The sequence below is a fragment of the Podarcis muralis genome, chromosome 1, assembly GCF_964188315.1.
Source record: "Podarcis muralis chromosome 1, rPodMur119.hap1.1, whole genome shotgun sequence".
NCBI lineage: Eukaryota > Metazoa > Chordata > Lepidosauria > Squamata > Lacertidae > Podarcis > Podarcis muralis.
Window position 1 is genome coordinate 40,754,429 of NC_135655.1, and position 19,660 is coordinate 40,774,088.

The 19,660-nt window shown below is 40.3% G+C and overlaps 1 protein-coding gene and 1 pseudogene across 14 annotated transcripts in view; both read left to right on the plus strand.

The window, feature by feature from the left end:
- Positions 1–1,108: 1,108 nt before the first annotated feature.
- The window catches only part of RYR3 (ryanodine receptor 3), a 293,341-nt gene continuing 274,789 nt past the window's right edge, over positions 1,109–19,660 (plus strand). For all 14 annotated transcript variants that reach the window (XM_077926602.1, XM_077926563.1, XM_077926598.1 and 11 more), the window contains exon 1: positions 1,109–1,331. In XM_077926602.1, the coding sequence (XP_077782728.1) occupies positions 1,281–1,331 (51 nt within the window). In that variant the 5' untranslated portion in view covers positions 1,109–1,280. The remainder of the gene's footprint in view (positions 1,332–19,660) is intronic.
- LOC144328409 (splicing factor C9orf78-like) lies at positions 5,551–13,981 on the plus strand (annotated as a pseudogene).

Here is a 19,660-nt window from a genome sequence, read left to right on the forward strand (position 1 = left end):
AGTTCTGCAAAATGGTTCTCAAAGAGGCAGATATGTAATCAATTAATTTATATTTATAGCCTGTCTCGTCCTTAGGTGCGCGGGGGAACATTTCAATTTATTGAGTTGCTGGAGGTGCTTAAATTGTAATCTGTCCCAGTCCCTAAGGACCAGTCTGTGCTGAAGTTTTACCATGCTTCTGAATGTGGTACGGAATTTGCTGTGTTGTTCCCAAGCATTCTGTAGGGACAAGTGGCTACGCAGAGAACTTCCTGACAAATAGTGCCTCAGCGGTTCAAGGACTTGGTGTGTGGTAGCCACCAAGATAAGAATGTCTCTGGTGCACTTAAAAAAACACACGCTACCAGCATTGTTTACTTAAAATATTGGACTAGGACTCTGGGGAGGAGATAGTGACTTACAGTCTGAGCTGAATCAGATTTTCTGAGGAGTAATTAGCCTTGATTTGAGGTGAAGTTTCTTCCTAGTAACCATGCCTGAGGATGGGACTCGAGGATCCAAGCTGGTGCCTGTGTGAAATGCTCATTATTTGCACAAGTACTGAGGATCCAAAATAGAATGACCATGTTCTGCTTACATTTTACCATGTTTCAGGTGAAAACTTTTTCCTGAGCTCAGTGTGTGGCTGCTTCTGGGAAATGGCAGCATAATTAACAAGTACCCATAGTTCCTTCACACAGTCAGTGCCAACAAGAATTGCTGCTGCTTATGCAGAAAGGCAGTAAATAATTTTCACATGCTTAAAACGGGCTGTTAAAACCATCACCCTGCGTTGCCGATAGTCATTATTCCCATCCTTTGAAACGCTCATCGATAGGGGAAGAGCTGCTGATTGTGATACTTTCCTTAAATTAAAGAGAGAGAGAGAAAAAGTGAAGATACTAATCTGGCAAAATGGGAGCGAGCGTGTTGCTTTCATTAATTTCCCTATTACAGTGCTGTTGAGAGATAATTTCAAGGGGGTGGGGGGAGACCCTTAATGATGCATGCAGTGCTTCCCGCATTGCTTTCACAATAGGTTTCTCCCTGGAGGGGGGGGGATAGTCTAGAAAGGGGGGGGGCGGTTAGCTTGCTGTGGAATTGGGAAGACGGCTCGGTTGGTTCTGGCAGTGAGGGGGTTGACTGACAGTCTGCAGTGCAGTGGAGTTAGCTGGGCTCCCTATATGGCTATGGATTAGCTATATGCTAATACAGATAGGGAAAAGGAGCTGTGCTGAGCCCAGCGAGCTGCTACCAGTGTAGGCAATCAGAGGCTGAGCAGAGCTGCTTCCTCCAGAGCCATGGCTGAAGGGGGCGAAGCAGGGGAAGATGAAATACAGTTCCTACGAACTGTAAGTATCTGTTGTTTTTTTCTAGGTCAGGAACCGGGTTCTTTTTCTTTGTCTCCTTGACTGTGCCTGCTTGTATTGCATTATAGAATAATATTCCCCCCCCCCCTCTGTCTGTCTTTCTCCCTCTCTCTGCTTGTGCTTGGTTACCCAGGAACGAATGTTTGGGAGAACGGGAAATAAGGCAAGGATACGTACAGGCTGTACCAGACAAGCATTGGACGTTCTCAGTGCCATCTCCCTTTAAAGCTGCTTATTAGCCATCTCCGTCCGAGTTTGGTACCGAAAGGGAGTTGTTTGCTCTGGTGATTCCCTGTGTCTGAAGCATCCTTGTTAACTTTGTGATTGGGTTTCTTAATGCTGCATGCCAGATACCTGACCTCTGAAACTTCTCTCTAGGTTACTCCTCAGTGACAATTAAAAGAAGCTTTGCGGGGAATAGAGGATCAAAATCGCAAGGAAACCCCGATGAGGGGTCTCTGAGACCTCTGCAATCCTTCCTCCCCTTTATAGCAAATATACAGACATGCGGGATGTGTTTGCATGAATGGATGTGCTTCAGATGTAAACCTGAAATATTTTTCTGTGCTTCAAACAGAGGTTTAGTTTAAATGGATGTAGCGCTTCCTCTGGCCAGGGGTGTCAACCAGTGAAATAATAACTTGCCCCTCTCATAAATGCTCCATAAAGAGCTTTCACAACATTCTTCCATAAGGTTTTGGAGGGGTGATCTTTTCTGTTTTTGAAGTGACTCTGATTCACACATTAATTGGTCTGAGGTGTGGGACATCCTTTCATTGAGTAATTCTGTATGTTGATGTGGGTTGGAGTTGCTTGAGGAGCAGCCCTTCAAAATACATTTAGTTCCTGCCGCCCTTTCACCATTTCTCTGCTTCCTTGCAAAAAACTGTGCCAGCAACAGACTCTCCGCAGTTTCTAGTGCAACTTTTTTTTAAAAGGTGGATTTCCAAAACGGGTAAGCTGGCTATCTGTAATAAGCCCATGCTGTTGCCAGTTGGGCAGGGGCGCAGAGCATGGGGAATATGAGAAAAGGTGTCTTTTGCAGCTCCTGAAAAATGCTAGTTGTGTCAAAGTGTCATTGACACTTCCTTCCTTCTGAAAACCTCATGATGGAAGATGTAATTACAGGGAAGACTAATTTTATTCCGTTACATCTTCTGCTGCTTATGTTATGGGACAACTGCATATCCACACAATGAAGCCCCTAAATGTATATTTTGAACAATAGATGTTTCCCCCCCGCAATAGCATTAGCTTTGCACCTTCCAGGCATGTCTTTGACATGACACCCAAATGGCTGTCTAAGGCGCTTTTGCTTCATATCCTCACTGAACAGCAAGGTGAAAAGCTTTCTCCTCTTCCTAGACAAATAAGGTATCTCATCTTTTCCTACATGAGGAGACTTCTGATGAGACTGCAACCTGTGTTCCTTCTTCAAAGGGATAGAAACTCTTTCTATCTTTCACTGAATTTAGTGTTTATGACTTAGGATATGGTGTAAACATACAATGATTTTTTTTAAGGAGGCTTCTTGGCATCACAGAATAGTGCATAGAGATAGGGTTACTGTTTTTATTTGACGCTATTATTCGCTCCCCACCCCCCGGTGTGCTCATCGTAAAGCACAAAATGCAGGTTTCTTCACTTTTCTAGACAACTTCCCATACAGACAGAGGTATCGGCTACTAAACCTTCCCCCGAATTCTACATTCCCTAGGGAGGAGTGTTATTTATTTCTTGCATACTACTTTGATTGTGGCCATAAATACTAAAGATTAATTACACACTTTGGTACATGAGCAGTATACTAAGGCATGCGTGCAATATGAAAGCACTTTTGCTGCTGAGTTATTGTGTTGTCTGTTAGACTGTACCAACACAAACCCTCGGTCTTAAAACAAATTTATTTGTAGGGAGGATTCCTTGAGCAGTTGTGTGTTTTCAAAAATAGTTTCTCACATTAAGTATTTAATATGGGGGGTGGCTGGGCAAAATACTGTGAAATAATAGAAAAAGTGGGGGACACTTGGAGGTTGCAGAGTTTTGAAAAATTGAAAGGAAAGGTGCGAGACTGGTTTCATTACGCCCAAATTTTAGAGATCTTTAAAAAGGACAAAAAAATTGGTTTCCAGGTGGAAAAATCAAAATTAGAGTCAGAACTACTTGAACCTAAGACGAAAGTGCTTTCAAGAATGTATAACTTGTTGCTTAAATGGAATACTCAAGATGAGACAGTTAAATCAGCCATGATAAAATGGGCACAAGATATTGGGTACAACATTATGTTTGAAGACTGGGAAAGGTTATGGACCACCGGTATGAAATTTACGGCATGTAGTGCCTTAAAAGAAAACATTATGAAAATGATGTACAGGTGGTACATGACCCCAGTCAAACTTGCAAAGATATACCATTTGTCTGACAATAAATGTTGGAAATGTAAGGAGGCTGAAGGAACATTCTTTCACCTTTGGTGGACATGCCCGAGGGTGAAGGCTTTTTGGGAAATGATTTATAACGAGTTGAAAAAGGTATTTAAGTATACCTTTCATAAGAAACCAGAAGCCTTCCTTTTGGGCATTGTGGGCCAGAGAGTGCTAAAGAAAGATAGAACTTTCTTTTTATATGCAACTACAGCAGCAAGAATCCTTATAGCCAAATACTGGAAGGCACAGGAGTTACCCACACTGGAAGAGTGGCACACGCAACTGATGGATTACATGGAACTGGCTGAAATGACTGGCAGAATCCGAGACCTGGGAGAAGAGGCAGTGGAAGAGGACTGGAAAAAATTTAAGGACTACTTACAAAAACATTTTAAGTTATATGAATGTTGAGAATTTGCTAAGTCTTGAGAAAAACATGCTTCAGTATTGAGATTTGGAAATGATTGAAACTAAGTTACGACTGAGAAAAGCTTAATTTTTAGAGTAAATAATTAGATGAAAATACAAAAACACATGAAACAAGGTTTTAATTTGCTGTTGATTTTTATTGTAAAGAATGCAGGGATGGAGGATGTGGGGAAGTCCAGTTGATGTTGAAAAAAGATTTGAAAAAGTGAATTTTTTTTTCTTGTTTTTTTACTTTGTAAAAAAAGCTTTTGTTGTGTTATTGACGATGTATTGATGTTGTATTTTGACCCTGGAAAACAAAGCAATAAAAAATATTTTAAAAAACAAAAAAACAAAAATAGTTTCTCACATGCGGCGTAACCTTAGTTTTGGGCTGGCAGATGTGATCGCATATATTACAAAGTGACAGAAGGCAGAGTTCAGTGTTCTTATAAAGAGATGGAACTGTAAAAAATAATAAAATTTCCCAGAGTATGCCATTCAGAAAATGTGAAACACTTGCAATTTAGTCCCTTGCTTTTATATGAGCAAGTCCATTTTCCAAAGCAAAATCCATGTAAATGAAGTCAAGAAAGAAAATCTGATTCCTTTCCTCCCAGCGTTGCACTCCTAAATTTTTGTGAATCATTTTTTAAAGCATCTGCCTTCTGTCTTAAGAAGTGGTTGCATTTTAGTGGCCAGCACAGTGGTACTTAAATTCTCTTTTCCCAAAGCTTCCTAGCTTGCATTAGAATGGTATGTTTTAGAATTCAGGAGGTTTTTTCTTTTTCTAGACACGCAAGTGTCTAGCTAGGACTTGGTTACACTGATTAAGGATTCAGATGTGGTGCTTCCTGGGCTGTTATAGTGCCAACAAAACCTGTTTACACAGGAAAGGAATTGCGGAATGTTTGATCCACATAAACTTGCTGGTTACTTTAGACATTTCACTAACATGGCTTAGTTTATGAAATAAAAATTCCAGGATTCTAGCTGGCCTGGTGGAAAGCACTTCTTCTGTCCTATGCTAGCTTAGGATACGTTGCAGCATAGTCTATCTTTCTTTAAAAAAAAAATTTTTAAAGGCTGCAAAAACTAAAAGTACCTGCAGTCCACTATAGATGTTTTAAATTAGAATGAAAGATTGTCACTTAACAGTCACATGAAAGAGTTTAGTTATACCTTAATGGGTCATCTGTGTTACGTGCCTCTGAGTCCTTTTGCTCAAGGACATCAACAGTGCCTTCCTGGATCTGATCAAGATCAATCTATTCCAATGTTATTTGCCAATGTACACTGGATAATCTGCTAGAAATTTGTCACTAGTCTGTCCTGACTACTGTCTGCCTTCTGCACACTTCTACATTATGGCGTTGCAAGAGATTCTGGTACTTACCTTTTAGATTTCACTGACACCCATGTTTGTGTTGCTTGCATGGTCAAGTCTGCCGTTCCTTTGCCCTGAAAGTCCTTATCTCTCATGCCAAATATGTGAGCTTCTGAGTATCAAGGCGGTCTCTTAATTGTGAAAGATTGGGGCTCTGACACTGGAAACCATAATAGCAATAATTTATACAGCACTTCAGAGTGTTCAAAGTGCTTTGTGTCAGTAATACTTACAAGTAACCCTGCAATGTAGGTCAATAATATTATCCTATTGCAGGCTGAGAGGTAACAGCTTCTTAAGACAACTAAAGGAATTTATGGCAAAGACTAGCTTGAAACTGGTTTGTAGCTGAGTCTTTAAATTGTTACACTCAAGAATTGTGGGTGGTTTGCTTAAACCTGGTGACAGATACACAAAACCGTTGGAAAACTGAGACCAATGCAGACTTTAACAGCAAGCCAGGTTCCCCTCCCAGTTCCTCTCACCTACTGCTTTGCTGAACATCTAGAATGATGAAGGGTTTCAGAAAGTTCAGAAATCTGTTCGCTATTTATGGCATTTTGTTTGGCCTAATTAAAATATTGCCTTACTATGAAGTTTGGAGTTTTTTTAAAGGAACAACATATTTTCTCAAAACAAGTTCTGGAGCTAAGTCCTGTGCACCGATCAGTTATTGTTTACATGCCTCTCTTAGACTTACATCTTGAATGTATGTTGAAGAATTCTGATTTATTTTAGTGAAATTTACTTCGGTATAAGAGCTATCTCACACTCCCTTGGTTTCAGATGCAACACCCTAAGCAGGCCGCTGCTGACTATGTATATGCAGGGCTGTATTTGCTAGATTACGGTTAGTATGCTTACAGTTAGGGCGGCAATTGGGTCTCTGTGCTCACTTCTGCTTTTGACCACTGTGATTTTAAGGAAACTATTGGGAAATTCCAGAATGTTCATGACCAAATAGCAGAAGCTGCACAAATAAGGTATTGCTTGCTATAGTGCAGGGGCTGGAGAATTATGGGTTGCTTCCGGACTGTTGGGTTTAGGATCGTATATCTGTCAAAACTCTTATTGCTTTTGGCCTTTTTAATTTAACACGCAGTCTTTTCTGTGCCTCTTCAAAATATGAAATAGTTACACGGATCACAGAGCATGTATGTAGCACAATAAAAACGAAAACAAAGCAATGCGGCACAATTATCTTATAAGAGGATTTATTCAGGAAACAAAGTCAAAACAAGTGCAGTCAAAATTAATGTGAAATATGACAAAATAGTATTTCCAATAGGAAATATAGCTTGTATTAATCATGTTAGGTGTGTAATCTTCGGTGCCCAATATATAATCCTTGCAGGGCTATATTGTAACTGAAGGACTTTACATTCTTCACTTTTGCCCAGCGTATGAATTACAGATAGGCTGTAAATACATTTAGCATGGAAGAAAGGTGTATGTGTGTGTGAGGCTGGCATCTCTCCCCACCCCCTGCCGACCTGGTTTCCATGTCTATAACAACAAGCAAAAGTTCGGCAGGCAAAGCTTTTTCCAGCATGCAGATGCACTGCTTTGAAAAACATCGCCTGCTAATTTTCTGTTCATTATGTTGCTGTTAAACATATGGGTCTTGCACAGGAAAGAAGGAGGGACATGGTCAAGATAAATAAGAGCATGTGGCTTGTGTAAATAGTGACTAGAACTGGGGTGAAATTCTGTTGTTTTCGAGTTACAACAACTGAGGATTACGTGATGGGAAGCATGTTTAAGATAAATGTTTGGCAATCCTATAGAATTGCCACAGTAAGGCAATGAACTGTGATGGAATCTGGTTTTATAAATGGTCAGATGGAAGTCTAATTTGTAGTGAAAACTTGAAGCCCAATTTCCCATATTTAGAGACGGTACATCGCTAATTTCATTGGGGATGAAGCAGAGAGGATAGATATTGTCAATTTTGTCCTACTTATTATCTTCCCAGGGGCATCTCATTGGCCATGGTTGGAGAAAGATTTCACTTTTGAAATCCCAATAACCATTTTAGGAAACTTACCATTTGACGGTGTGAATTGTGACTGCTGCAGTCTGAAAAGTTTGCATGAGCAGAAAAACATACAGCAAGTGATTATGGAATTAGGACCCTTCTTCCTGCAAAGAGAGATGGCGTGTTCAGCCCTCCCTTCTGCCAGTGGTTCACATTGTACTTGGCTTTCTCAGATGTGTTGCAAGCATCATTTGTACAGATAGAAATTCATCAGTTTAAATAGAGAGGATAAACCTACCAGGGTGAGGGTGGAAGGCTGGGGAAAGTAGAGCTACAAATCAAGGAAGCATCTGAAAAGCCTTGCCCTTTACAGATGCAGTAGTTCAGCAAAGACAAAGAATACACACAGAAACGCAACAGCAAGGAAACAGACCTACACAGGGTGGCATAGGGATTTCCAAAGCAGCCCTTCTGTTAACACATGCAAACGACAGGAAAGTGGGAGTCAGCAAAAAAAAAAAAAGTCCCCATACCTATAATGCATGTATTTTATAAATAAGCCCAAACCCCCAAATAGCAGCATTAGGGTAGCGGGAGGTAAAGAGCAATTCTGTTGCATCTTCATTAGTTTTGAAGGTGAGAAGTTTGCAAGCTCTTCCCTTATTTTATATCTTGTCGCTCAGTTGGGAAGGGTAGTTCCAGCTCAGGGTAGTAGGAAACGCAATAGCGTCAATTGTCAGCACCCAGGAGGCAAATTGTGGCTTCCATTGGGGGTAATGACACATTTCACTTTTGCACTGTAGACCACCTTAGCAACCCCCTCCTTTGAAACAAGATTTAGGACAGACACACCCAGAAAATTTATAGCCTACCACTCTGAAGACAGTCTTTTGCAGGGAGATGGGTGCTGCATAGGTTTCTGGAACTAGCACAACGAAGAGGGAATTCTATATGTACTTCAGAGGTATGCTACGAGTACTTATCTCTGTAAAGAGCAACACAACCAAACTTGGGTGGGAAATATCAGCATTTAGGAAAATGCTATGGTTTCTTCTTTCAGTTTTCGTGAGTTCAAGGGTAGGGAAACATGGGAAGCACAGGATTTGCAAAGGCGGTTGGGCTGGTTCCGACACAACCAGAACACACTTAACCTCCTCTGATGGAGCCATAAGGAGGAGATTGGAAGTTTTAGCTTCTGTTTTTTTGTTAACTGCAGCTTGCCACACCTGAACTGGGGCTAAACACAGTTAATCTTAACTATGGTAAGTGGAGACAAGGCAACTTCGCACCATAGCTTGCTTGTTTTTATTTACCATAAAGGTAAAGTAAAGGGATCCCTGACTATTAGGTCCAGTCGTGGCCGGCTCTGGGGTTGCGGTGCTCATCTCACTTTATTGGCCCGAGGGAGCTGGTGTACAGCTTCCGGGTCATGTGGCCAGCATGACTAAGCTGCTTCTGGTGAACCAGAGCAGCGCACGGAAACGCCATTTACCTTCCCGCCGGAGTGGTACCTATTTATCTACTTGCACTTTGATGTGCTTTCGAACTGCTAGGTTGGCAGGAGCAGGGACCGAGCAACGGGAGCTCACCCTGTCACGGGGATTCAAACCAACGACCTTCTGATCGGCAAGCCCTAGGCTCTGTGGTTTACCCCACAGCGCCACCATAATTAAGGCTAATTGCAGTTTAGAGTTCAGATGGCATATTAAACTGAAATCAACCTAAAACAGAAGTGGATGCTCCCAATCTTCTCTTTGTAGCCATGCCAGAGGAAGGGAGGGGAGGAGGGGAGTGCACAAATCCAAGGCTGGGCTTGTTCTCATTATGCTAAACCATAGTGCTATCACCATATCCAAAGGCAGCCATTGCATTACATCAAGAGCAAAGTGCATGCAGTCAACTATAGGTTAGCTCCAAAATAAGGAACTTTCTGGCTACAGTGTCAGTCACACCTGACCTCAAACACTAGCAGGCATACCAGGACTGTCTCGGCTTCTGTCTTGCATCCCTCATTAGCCCTGGGAGATATGGACTTGCATAGAATGTATGCCTATGCTGTTTGTCAGTTAATGTCTGTAAACAATGTAATCTACTGAGTATCATCTCAGAAATATCTGTTGTGTAGCAACCAGCATACTGATTGTGTCTGGCTTTGCAGTACCATGTTATCTAGCTTCTGCAATTTTCCGTTTCTAAGATCTGTGACTTAGATTCTCTTGAGAAAGTGGGCAATGTTGAATGTGCACAGTAATGTGCTGATAGTCAGTGAGAGATCATGCTATAACCTTGATGTTCCGAAAACCATGGGTGGTTGTCAGCTAGTGTTTCACATTGCTAAGTATCCTTTCACATGCTTACTCCCTTCCTAAATTTTATCGGTGTTTCCAACTGTCTCATCACAGCCAAACTTCTTTGAAAAGATTGGAGAAAAGCTGTTATTGTGTAGCCCAAGCTTTTTATCCTGCGCTCTTATGTCTAGAAGTGAATTTATATCAAGGACGTTCAAATGCCACCTTGCAGATACGGATCGGTTGGCTGGGCTCATATATTTTTCTAGCAAAGGAACAGATCCACCATTCTGTTGTTAGAAGGTAGGATACCTTGTGCCATCTTTTACTAAGAGTCTTTCTGTATCGTCACATTATTTACTGCACTAATTACACAGGATGAAGAGTTTGGATTCCTATGAAGGTTTGTGCATCTGGTTTTGGCTTCTTTGTGAAGTCAGTATTCATTATCCACAAACCAGTAAATACTCTCATTGCTCACTGAGCCATCATTTTCTGAGGTCATAGCCACACCATATATTTAAAGCACTCTTATGCCACTTTAAAAGTCATGGCTTCCCCCAAAGAATCCTGGGAACTGTAGTTTGTTAACGGTGTTGAGAGTAGTTAGGAAGACCCAACCCACAAAGCTACAGTTTCTAGATTTCTTTGCAGGATGAAGTGATTTGCAGGATAGTTAAATGCTTCTGCAGCAATTTAGGCACTGAAACTATCCTAGGTACTGAAAGTCAGACCTGCATTAGTTTCCTTATGGAAAACAAGTCTCTCATGAATTTGAATAAAAACGTAATTTCTTAAAGTTGAGCTTCAGAATAATGTTCAATTGTTTTTGTTTTAGGGGAAGTGTTCAATGATTCCTAGCAATTTCTGTCATTCACTAGAGAGAAATGTTTTGAGAAAACATTTCATCATAAATTGTTCTTAATAGAGGTGTTATCATCCTTTGGTTATGAATTCAGAGAGGTTTGTGTTAACTGTTGCTATGTTGCTATGAAATCATTTTGCTGATATATTTTTTTTTGTTCAAATCATATTTTACAAAAATAGCCCGTGGCATTTCATTTCACAACAGTAGCCCAGTTAAATATAATTGACTTGTGAATCATGCTGTGTGAAAAGCAAAGTTGTCTCCAAATGGCCCTTTGGAAAACTTTACAAAATCACTAGCCTTAAAATAGTTTTATAAATGTATAAATAGTAAATAGGTTTATAATTCTATAAAATCATGCTAATGATGGCTTTATTTAAATTTTCTTACAAATTTGACACATCAGAATTCCAATATTGGCACTGAGACTTTCAGACAATGTTTGGTTGGTAGCAGATTGTAAATAATGTTGGTTTTAACTGGATATTGTATTGAGGAACAGTTCCACATAGCAGTAAATAGATAATAAAAGGCAATGCAAATACTGTTTGACTGGAATACAGAGTATCATGCCTTGAGCGGTGATATAAAATATGCCTGTGGCCAAATAACTTCAACCCCCCAAGAACTGAGCAACCTTTCTTAAATTCATTGCCTGTAGTGCTTTAGTCTCTGTAGTGGAATGTATACAAAAACATGAAGACAATTAGTAAATGGTATATGTTCTACACATCTCATTAATGTCAATTTCTTCCACTAAGGAACAGACTTTTAAAGCCATCTGATAAGCCTCAGTATCTGTTTCCATAGATGCAAACAAATATTCTCAGCTAGGTGCAAAGGAGGAAGCTGTCTAATACTAAGTCAGATCATTGTTCCATTTGGCTCTTTTGTCTGCATTGATTGGCAGAGGCTCTCCTGGGTTTTAGGGATGAGACTGTCCCAGCTCTACCTGGAGAACCTGGGTCCTTTCGCATGCAAAACTTGTACTGAACTACTCGTTGACAGTTATACAGCACAAGTAATGTTGAAGGTCTGTAGCACCAAATATATTATCTATAGTAGTAAAGAATATAGTTTTGGCTCAGTAAGCTGAGTGCTAAGAATGATACTCCATCGTACCTCTATGGCTGGATTCATGCATACACTCAACAGTATGGTGGCAACATGCAGAAAGTCCTTTTGCTCTCTCCAGAGCTACTTACTGCTCTTGGTGTCCCCTTTTTGGTGGTTTGTGAGCACATAGTTAAAATGGTTGGAACCTTGCTATGAGCTGCTTCCGTTGCTACAAGGAGACGTTTCTTAACTGCTGTATTCTACAACCATTGTGCTGTAAAATACGTGTGTGATTCAGATCTAATATTCAAATCCAGTGCGTTATTATGAATTGTTGCTGGGATAGTGACTGCATGTTCCCTCCCCATGTTTTCCACACAACTCCCGTTTGAAACATGTTAGACTACTGTGATTTACATCTTTGTTTCAATGCCTCTTCATCAGTAATGTTTGGATATTAGTGTAAATATCCCCATTAGTACTGCAGTATTCATGCATTGCAGAAGCTTGGACCAGATGACCCTCTATGATTCAATGATTCTGGTACCTCCAGCACCTAAAGTTCTACATCAGTAGTAGCTGAGAATTCTGGCCCAAGGTGGTGCTTAAGGTACTTCTTTATAATGACAGAGACATATCTGCTAGTCTGATGGTATACAGTGGTACCTCGGGTTACATACGCTTCAGGTTACAGACTCCGCTAACCCGGAAATAGTGCTTCAGGTTAAGGACTTTCCTTCAGGATGAGAACAGAAATCGTGCTCCAGCGGCACGGCACGAAAGATTTGTCACCAATGCAGCTAGGAACATGTTAGCAGGGAAAGCAATCAGTCAATCAATCAATCAATCAATCAATCAATCAATCAATCAATCAATGTTTATTACAGCAAACAGCCAGCATAGGAGGGAAAGCTTTCCATCAGAGGGACTTTGAAGAGGAAGATGAGGATGAGCAGGTCACCAAGGAGGTCTGACTAAAACTACAGGAGGTCCAATGGAGTGAGTTCTGCCACTCGGCTTGTGGGGAAGAAGCTACAAGAAGAAATGACCCTGGCAGATGCCCTTTTAAGATAAAGACTGGTGCAATGGTGGACATGAAGAAATTGAAAGAATCACAAGATCAGTGAAGAGGAGGACTGTAACCTTGTAAGTCCTTTTTCTGCAGAGACCAACATGAGAGGTGAATACAGTGGTACCTCTGGTTATGTACTTAATTCGTTCCGGAGGTCTGTTCTTAACCTGAAACTGTTCTTAACGTGCAGCACCACTTTAGCTAATGGGGCCTCCCACTGCTGCTGCACCACCGCCACACAATTTCTGTTCTCAGCCTGAAGCAAAGTTCTTAACCTGAGGTACTATTTCTGGGTTAGCAGAGTCTGTAACCTGAAGTGTATGTAACCCGAGGCACCACTGTATGCTGATATGATGAACTCCATTGAAATAAAGCTGAAGAAATGGAAGGGAATTGTGGAAAATGAGGAGCAGGAAGCAGAAGAATGCAGAGCACAGTCTGTACAAGCTGCCTGAGAGCATCCGGGTTTCTTTGGCCAAGAAGACAGAAGAGGTGCTGTCCAATAAGATGCTGAGCAGCATATCAGAGGCTCAGAATTGAAGCCAAGATCAAAAACATCTTCTTTACTGAGAAGGCCAAAGTGAGGTTGCTGGCTGAGCAGCAGAACAAAGAGAAAAATAGGAAAACTTCCTATGTCCCAACGAACATGCCTGTCAACTATGTCCAGCACAACAGATTTTATCTTGAAAAGTGGAATTCACTGGTATGGAGAAACAAAGAGAAACCCAAAGCCAGTCAGCTGATGGTGGGAGATACTGAGAAGCCAGAAGTTGTGAGATCCTCACCTAACTGCAAACACCCCCAAATGAGAAAGCAACTGATGACTATCTCTATGAGTTCAAGAAGATAAACTGGCAGTACTGAAGCTGGATTCCTGATCACAAAAAATCCTCTTCAGATGTTCAGAGCAAATGCACAGGGAAATTTGAGAAGGGGAAGTTTCACTTAGAATTGTCCTTGTGACCAGGAACTCTTTTTGTAAACCACTCAGAGGGGATTAAAAAAAGAAAATCAAGCTGTGTATAATTTTTATTAAATATTTCACAACATTCACAGAGCGACTATGATACAGATAAAAAGCTTAAGTCAAAGTACAGAGTATGGGAAACACACAAGATGAATTTGACCTAATAGGCATTACTGAAACCTGGTGGGATGAGACTTATGACTGGAATATAGAAATAGAGGGGTGCAACTTATTCCAAAGGAGTAGAACGAACAGGAAGGGAGCAGCATTATATGTAAATAATGTGTACGTTTGTGAAGGGATTCATGACCTGGAACATGGAAGGCAGATTGAGAGTATATGGGTAAAAATGAATGGAGAGGAAAACAACAATAAGTTTACTGCTATAGACCTCCAGGCCAGACTGAAGACTTGGAAGATGCCTTCCTTGAGCAGAATACCAAACACTCAAAAATGGTCATAATAGTCACAGGAGACTTCAGTTATCCCCGATATCTGTTGGAAATCAAGCTCTGCCAAGAATGTAAGGTCCAACAAGTTCCTCAGTTGCCTCACTGACAATTTCATTTCCCAGAAGGCAGAAAAAGCAACAAGGGTCTATAACCAGATCTATATTGGATCTGGTTCTCACCAACAGGAACAAACTTATTGACATAGTGGAAGTACTTGGAATGTGGGAGGAAGTGATTATGTCCCCTGGATTTCATGATACAGAGACAAGGGAAAGCTGAGTGTAGCCGGACATGCATTCTGTACTTTAAGAAGGCTGATTTCAAAAAGCTTGAGGAACTACTGGGCATGGAAGAAAAGGGAAATCACAAAGGAAGAGTATACACAAGTAGCCAACAGTTGCAGATCAGACAGATCAAAGCTCAGAATGCACTCAGGCTTACACAAGCCAACTTTAAACTATCGTTTATGAAGTTTTAGGTTTAGATGAACCAATAAACCACACTCAGTTAAAAACTGAACTGCCAAAGATGCTGATCTCCTCACATCTGGGCCACAGGGGTAGAGGGCGGAGCACAGGGCTCATGAATATAAAACTTAGCGTTGTTTCCTTCTCTCTTTATTCTGCTAGTAGAGTATTTGGCCATCACTTTGGAAGTTTTGCTTCTAGTTAGTTGGAAACAAACAGCTACAATGTTAATATTTAGATAAATGTGTTAATTTATAATTAAGACAAGGTGATGCCTTTATAATGAATTATCTTAACGAAAGCAGATATCAAAGCCCACCCCTTTTAAACCGACCATTTCCCAAAACAATTTTCATTTTTTAGTCAGTATATGACAGCAAGTTCAGTAATGTATTCCATGCTGTCAATTCCCTCAGTGAAGAGCAGCTTTCTCTCAGGCTGTCAGGGGGAAATGTCAGCATCCTGAAAAGCTATAGCTAAATACACGAGACAGAAAACTTTAATGTAGGCAAAAACAGAAACTTCAAAGTAGGCTTAAACTGGTTTACATGAAAGTTAAACCATTCTTTTCTCCACGTCCAGGAATATTGCAGAACCAGTTAACATGACTATCTTCAGCATCCTATCTAGAAAATAAAATAAACTCTGGGAAACTCTGAAACCCAATAAGTACCTATAACATTACTAGTTTAGATGCCTCAATATCTGGTGCAATGAAGATTAGCTGAGGAAGCAGGCTTAACCCAAGCAGTCATCACTAGAAATATTACAGTAGATTTTCATGGTCATTACACAGGGAGATTGGTAATTAAATTGATTTAATTTTCAATTTTCCTCTGGAAGGGTAAATCGGTCTTGCATTAATTAATAGGTTAGGATATTCTTATTTTCAGCTGCCATCCCAAGTTAAGCAAATAAAGGGTAGCTTGGAATGATCAAAAGTACAGTTGGTTCTGAACCAATTTGTGTGGGGACACTTGAAGCAAACAATGCCACTCTTATGAAATGAGAATCTTTTGTAGTTCATATGTAGGTAAACCAAGACCTTGACTAAGGCAAATATTGTTACAATAATTGTTTCGAACATCATACAGAATGTTACTCAGTATTTTACAGAGGACTCTGTAATAATTGCACAATAGTTCTGGGAACCAATGTTGGTGAGGCAAACTCACCTTAAAAGCCTCCATTTAAACTGATTATGAAACAGCTGAACTGCAATATATTAAGAGTTTCAATGCTATCGCTTGTGGAGTGAACCAAGGCGAAGATTCTTTTAGCACATTATATGTGTGAATTGGCCTACCAATGCAAAGATGTCTGTGTCATAAAAATTGGTTTTGTGAATTACCACTGTTTATGTAATAATCACTATTTGTACTTTTCTACCTTCCATTTACCTTTAACTTTTTATAGTCCCCCTTCCCTAGCCATGTGTATATGTGTCTGTGACCCAGGATAAAATTTCATGCATCTTATAAAGTTGAGTGTAGTCCATGAAAGCTTTGGCGATAGTAAATTGGTTAGTCTTTAAAGTGCCACAAAAGTCTTTGTAAATTTGGGTGCTAATGCAACGGGGATGCGGGTGGCGCTGTGGTCTAAAAGCCTGAGCCTCTTCGGCTTTCCAATCAGAAGGTTGGCGGTTTCGAATCCCCACGACAGGGTGAGCTCCCGTTGCTCCATCCCAGCTCCTAGCAACGTAGCAGTTCAAAAGCACACCAAAAAGTTCAAGTAGATAAATATGTACCACTCTGGCAGGAAGGTAAACGGTGTTTCCGTGCACTGCTCTGGTTTCACCAGAAGCGGCTTAGTCATGCTGGCCACATGACCCGGAAAAACTGTCTGCGGACAAACACCTGCTCCCTTGGCCTGTAAAGCGAGATGAGCACCGCAACCCAAGAGTCGTCTGCAACTGGACTTAACTGTCAGGGGTCCTTTACCTTTACCCTTTAATGCAACACTAATACCAAACAGGTATTCTACAGTTTTGTTCTTTTCTGAGTCTGACCCAGCAATGAAGCTGTGCTGCAAACCACTAAGACCATGAACAGAAGGGAAGGGAAGAAGGAGAAATGTGGGAAAGAGGAGGGATGGTACAATTATTGTCTCCACACATTCCTATAGTTCAGATGTTTCCCAACATTTGGGACACATTTAGGGTTTTGAGGAAGTGCCATGGGTGCCAGTCACAACATGGCAGCCAAGGTGCGTGTGGCATAATACAAAATGACTGTCACATCTGAAATAGCACATCTGGTTTTCACCAGCAGAACTGCTTGGTTGAATCTGGTCCAGAGACCTTTTGAAGGTGCCATGGAAGGCTCCTTGTCATAGCTTATTTGTAGACACCCATGTAATTTATTAGCTTTGTTGAGTCTCTAGCTTAGAACTCTTGCTGTCACTTTCACATCTTCAACTGACTGCTCAAATCTACCTGTGGCCCTTCCATCTGTGGCCATTGCCCCACTATCCTCTCCTCCCTTTTGCCCTGTATAATTGATGCCACAGTAGCTTGTCGTCTTTCGACTTGCAATATCATGTCGCTGTTGCTCCTCAATGGTAATAAATTATGTCACCAGGCACAGAGGTATATTTAGAATAGCTTGCAATATTTTAATTTAAGGCAATATGGTTTCATACTCATATATAAAGAAAGTGATTGCCTAATATCATCAGCAATCAGCAGAGAATATGATTCTGAAACTTGGGAGTTAAATATTATAAGAGCAATTCAGAAGAATAAAATGATGCTAAGACCTGCTGCAAATTACATATCAGAGGATATGACAAAGCATTTCCACAAGATCCATGGCCTCATTTTTTTCTATTTTTGTCTACTCAAAGCTGACATTTTCTTAGAAATCAAAATGTTTCAAGTCAGATCTTATGTACAAATAAACAAGTAGATGTTGACCTCATGCTGCCTATGACGGGAATGAAAATGGATTCAAAGGAGCAGTAATGAAACGAGAGAGCCTTGCCATTTATGTTAATGCCTCAAAAGTCCTTCATTCCTTAACATTTGAAATATACCAAGTGTGCTGCTTAATCCCTATGGCTAGCTAACGGCTTGCTTGAAAAGTACTGTTGGAAAGAGAGTACATTTCCAGCAATGACATTCAACACAGTTTAACTACGTTAATGAACACACATTTGATTAAACATGTTGAAAGAGAATATTTAAATAGAATTCGGTACAAGGAAAGTGTAACTAGGGAAAGGCAGAGCATATTCTACACAGCCACAAAACATGTATCTGATGGCAAAAAGGGCTCTGATTTGAAGGAGACAAGAAACTGCTAGGAAAATGAATACAATTTTAGCACACAGTCATACTTTAGTATCTACTTTGCTCTGATCTTCAAATTGGTATGAATCCACACCAACGAAACCTGTGCTTCTGGTGTCTTAATACAAATGTTGGACGCTCAATAGTGGTTCATACATCTAAACATTTTGGAACAGCCCATCAACTCATATAGCTCCAGAAGATATTTTTTCTTTTTCAGACTATTCTCCCTCTACAAAAGGAATCCGATGGACCTATACATGGCTTATTGGCTGCTGAACTAACTACAGAATTTGGATTATTTTGAAAGAGAATTGGACAAATTAGTGGCGGATCAGGTTGTCAATGGCCACTAGCCATGATGGCCATGTACTGTCTCCAGTGTTGGAGGCAGTATGCCACTTAATATCAGTTTCTGAGGTTTACAAGTGAGGAGAGTGCTGGTGTGCTTATGTTCTGCTTGTGGGTTTCCCATTGGACATCTGGAAGGCCTGTGAAAAGAGGATGCTGGACTAGATGGGCCTTTGGTCTGATCCAACAGGGCTCTGCTTCTCATTATTATTGTTATTAATTTGATTTATTTGCCTGCTCTTCAACTTAGGCTCCCAGGGCATGTCACAGTAAATTATGAATACAATATCCGAAACATTTAAAAAACAAATTGCACGTATTGTTGTATGTTCTTACAGAGTCTTGGGGGTGACACAACTATTATCTAGAATGAAGTGCAAGAGGTGGGGGGGGGAGTAATGAAATCTGCGACCCCATTTCATGAAGTTATATGGCTTTAGCAGAAATGATATAAAGAATTAAGTAAAAATAGATAGTTAATGGGCCAAAGTGTAAAATTTAAGGTTAGATTGTGTTAAGATAAATTACAGAACAAAAATTGAGAAAGATGGAAAGGATTTGCTGAAATAGCTAATTGAACTAGAATACAAAAAAGGGAGGTGTGAGGAGGTCGATGAAACAAGTAAATGAAAGATAAAGATACGGAAATACTGGATGTGTTTTTAAATGTTTTTGTTTTTCTTGTTGTTCTGCTGTATTGTTTTTTTCTTTTTTTCTTTTTTTTGATGTATTGTAAGGTATTGTTTTGTTTTGTTTAACTTTTTATTGTTTCTTGTTTCTTTTTTCTTCTTTCTGTAACTATCAAACCTTTAATAAATATCATTTTAAAAAAATGAAATCTGCGACCCCAAGGTCTGTCATGGGTCAGCTGGAACCAGTCAGAATTAAGACTCCAGGAAAAGAATAAATAACCACTTCTTCCATCTCCCCATCAATTCAGATAAACAAAAAATGCTGGTACTTGGCCACAGAAGCAGCAGTGTAGCCCAGCTGTCCATTAACACCAGATCAGAAGTGGCAGGGCTGGCTGTTAGCTCTTGAGGGGACATTACTTTTTGCCATTTAAAGCAGCTGCTGCATGATAGCTTCCTTAAAACCATGTGTGCTATTGGACCTCATTCTTGTCCCTCTGGCTTTGTAAGCCAAGAGTGAGGAATGAGCAGTCACAGTTTAGACTCGTAAGCCAAAAAAATAAATAAAAAAAAAATAAAATGTATCTAAGCAAAAGGTTAGTTTTAGTCATCTAAATGGTGTATCAGGATCAGCTGCATTTTGCAAACTTGACTATCACCGCAACATCAA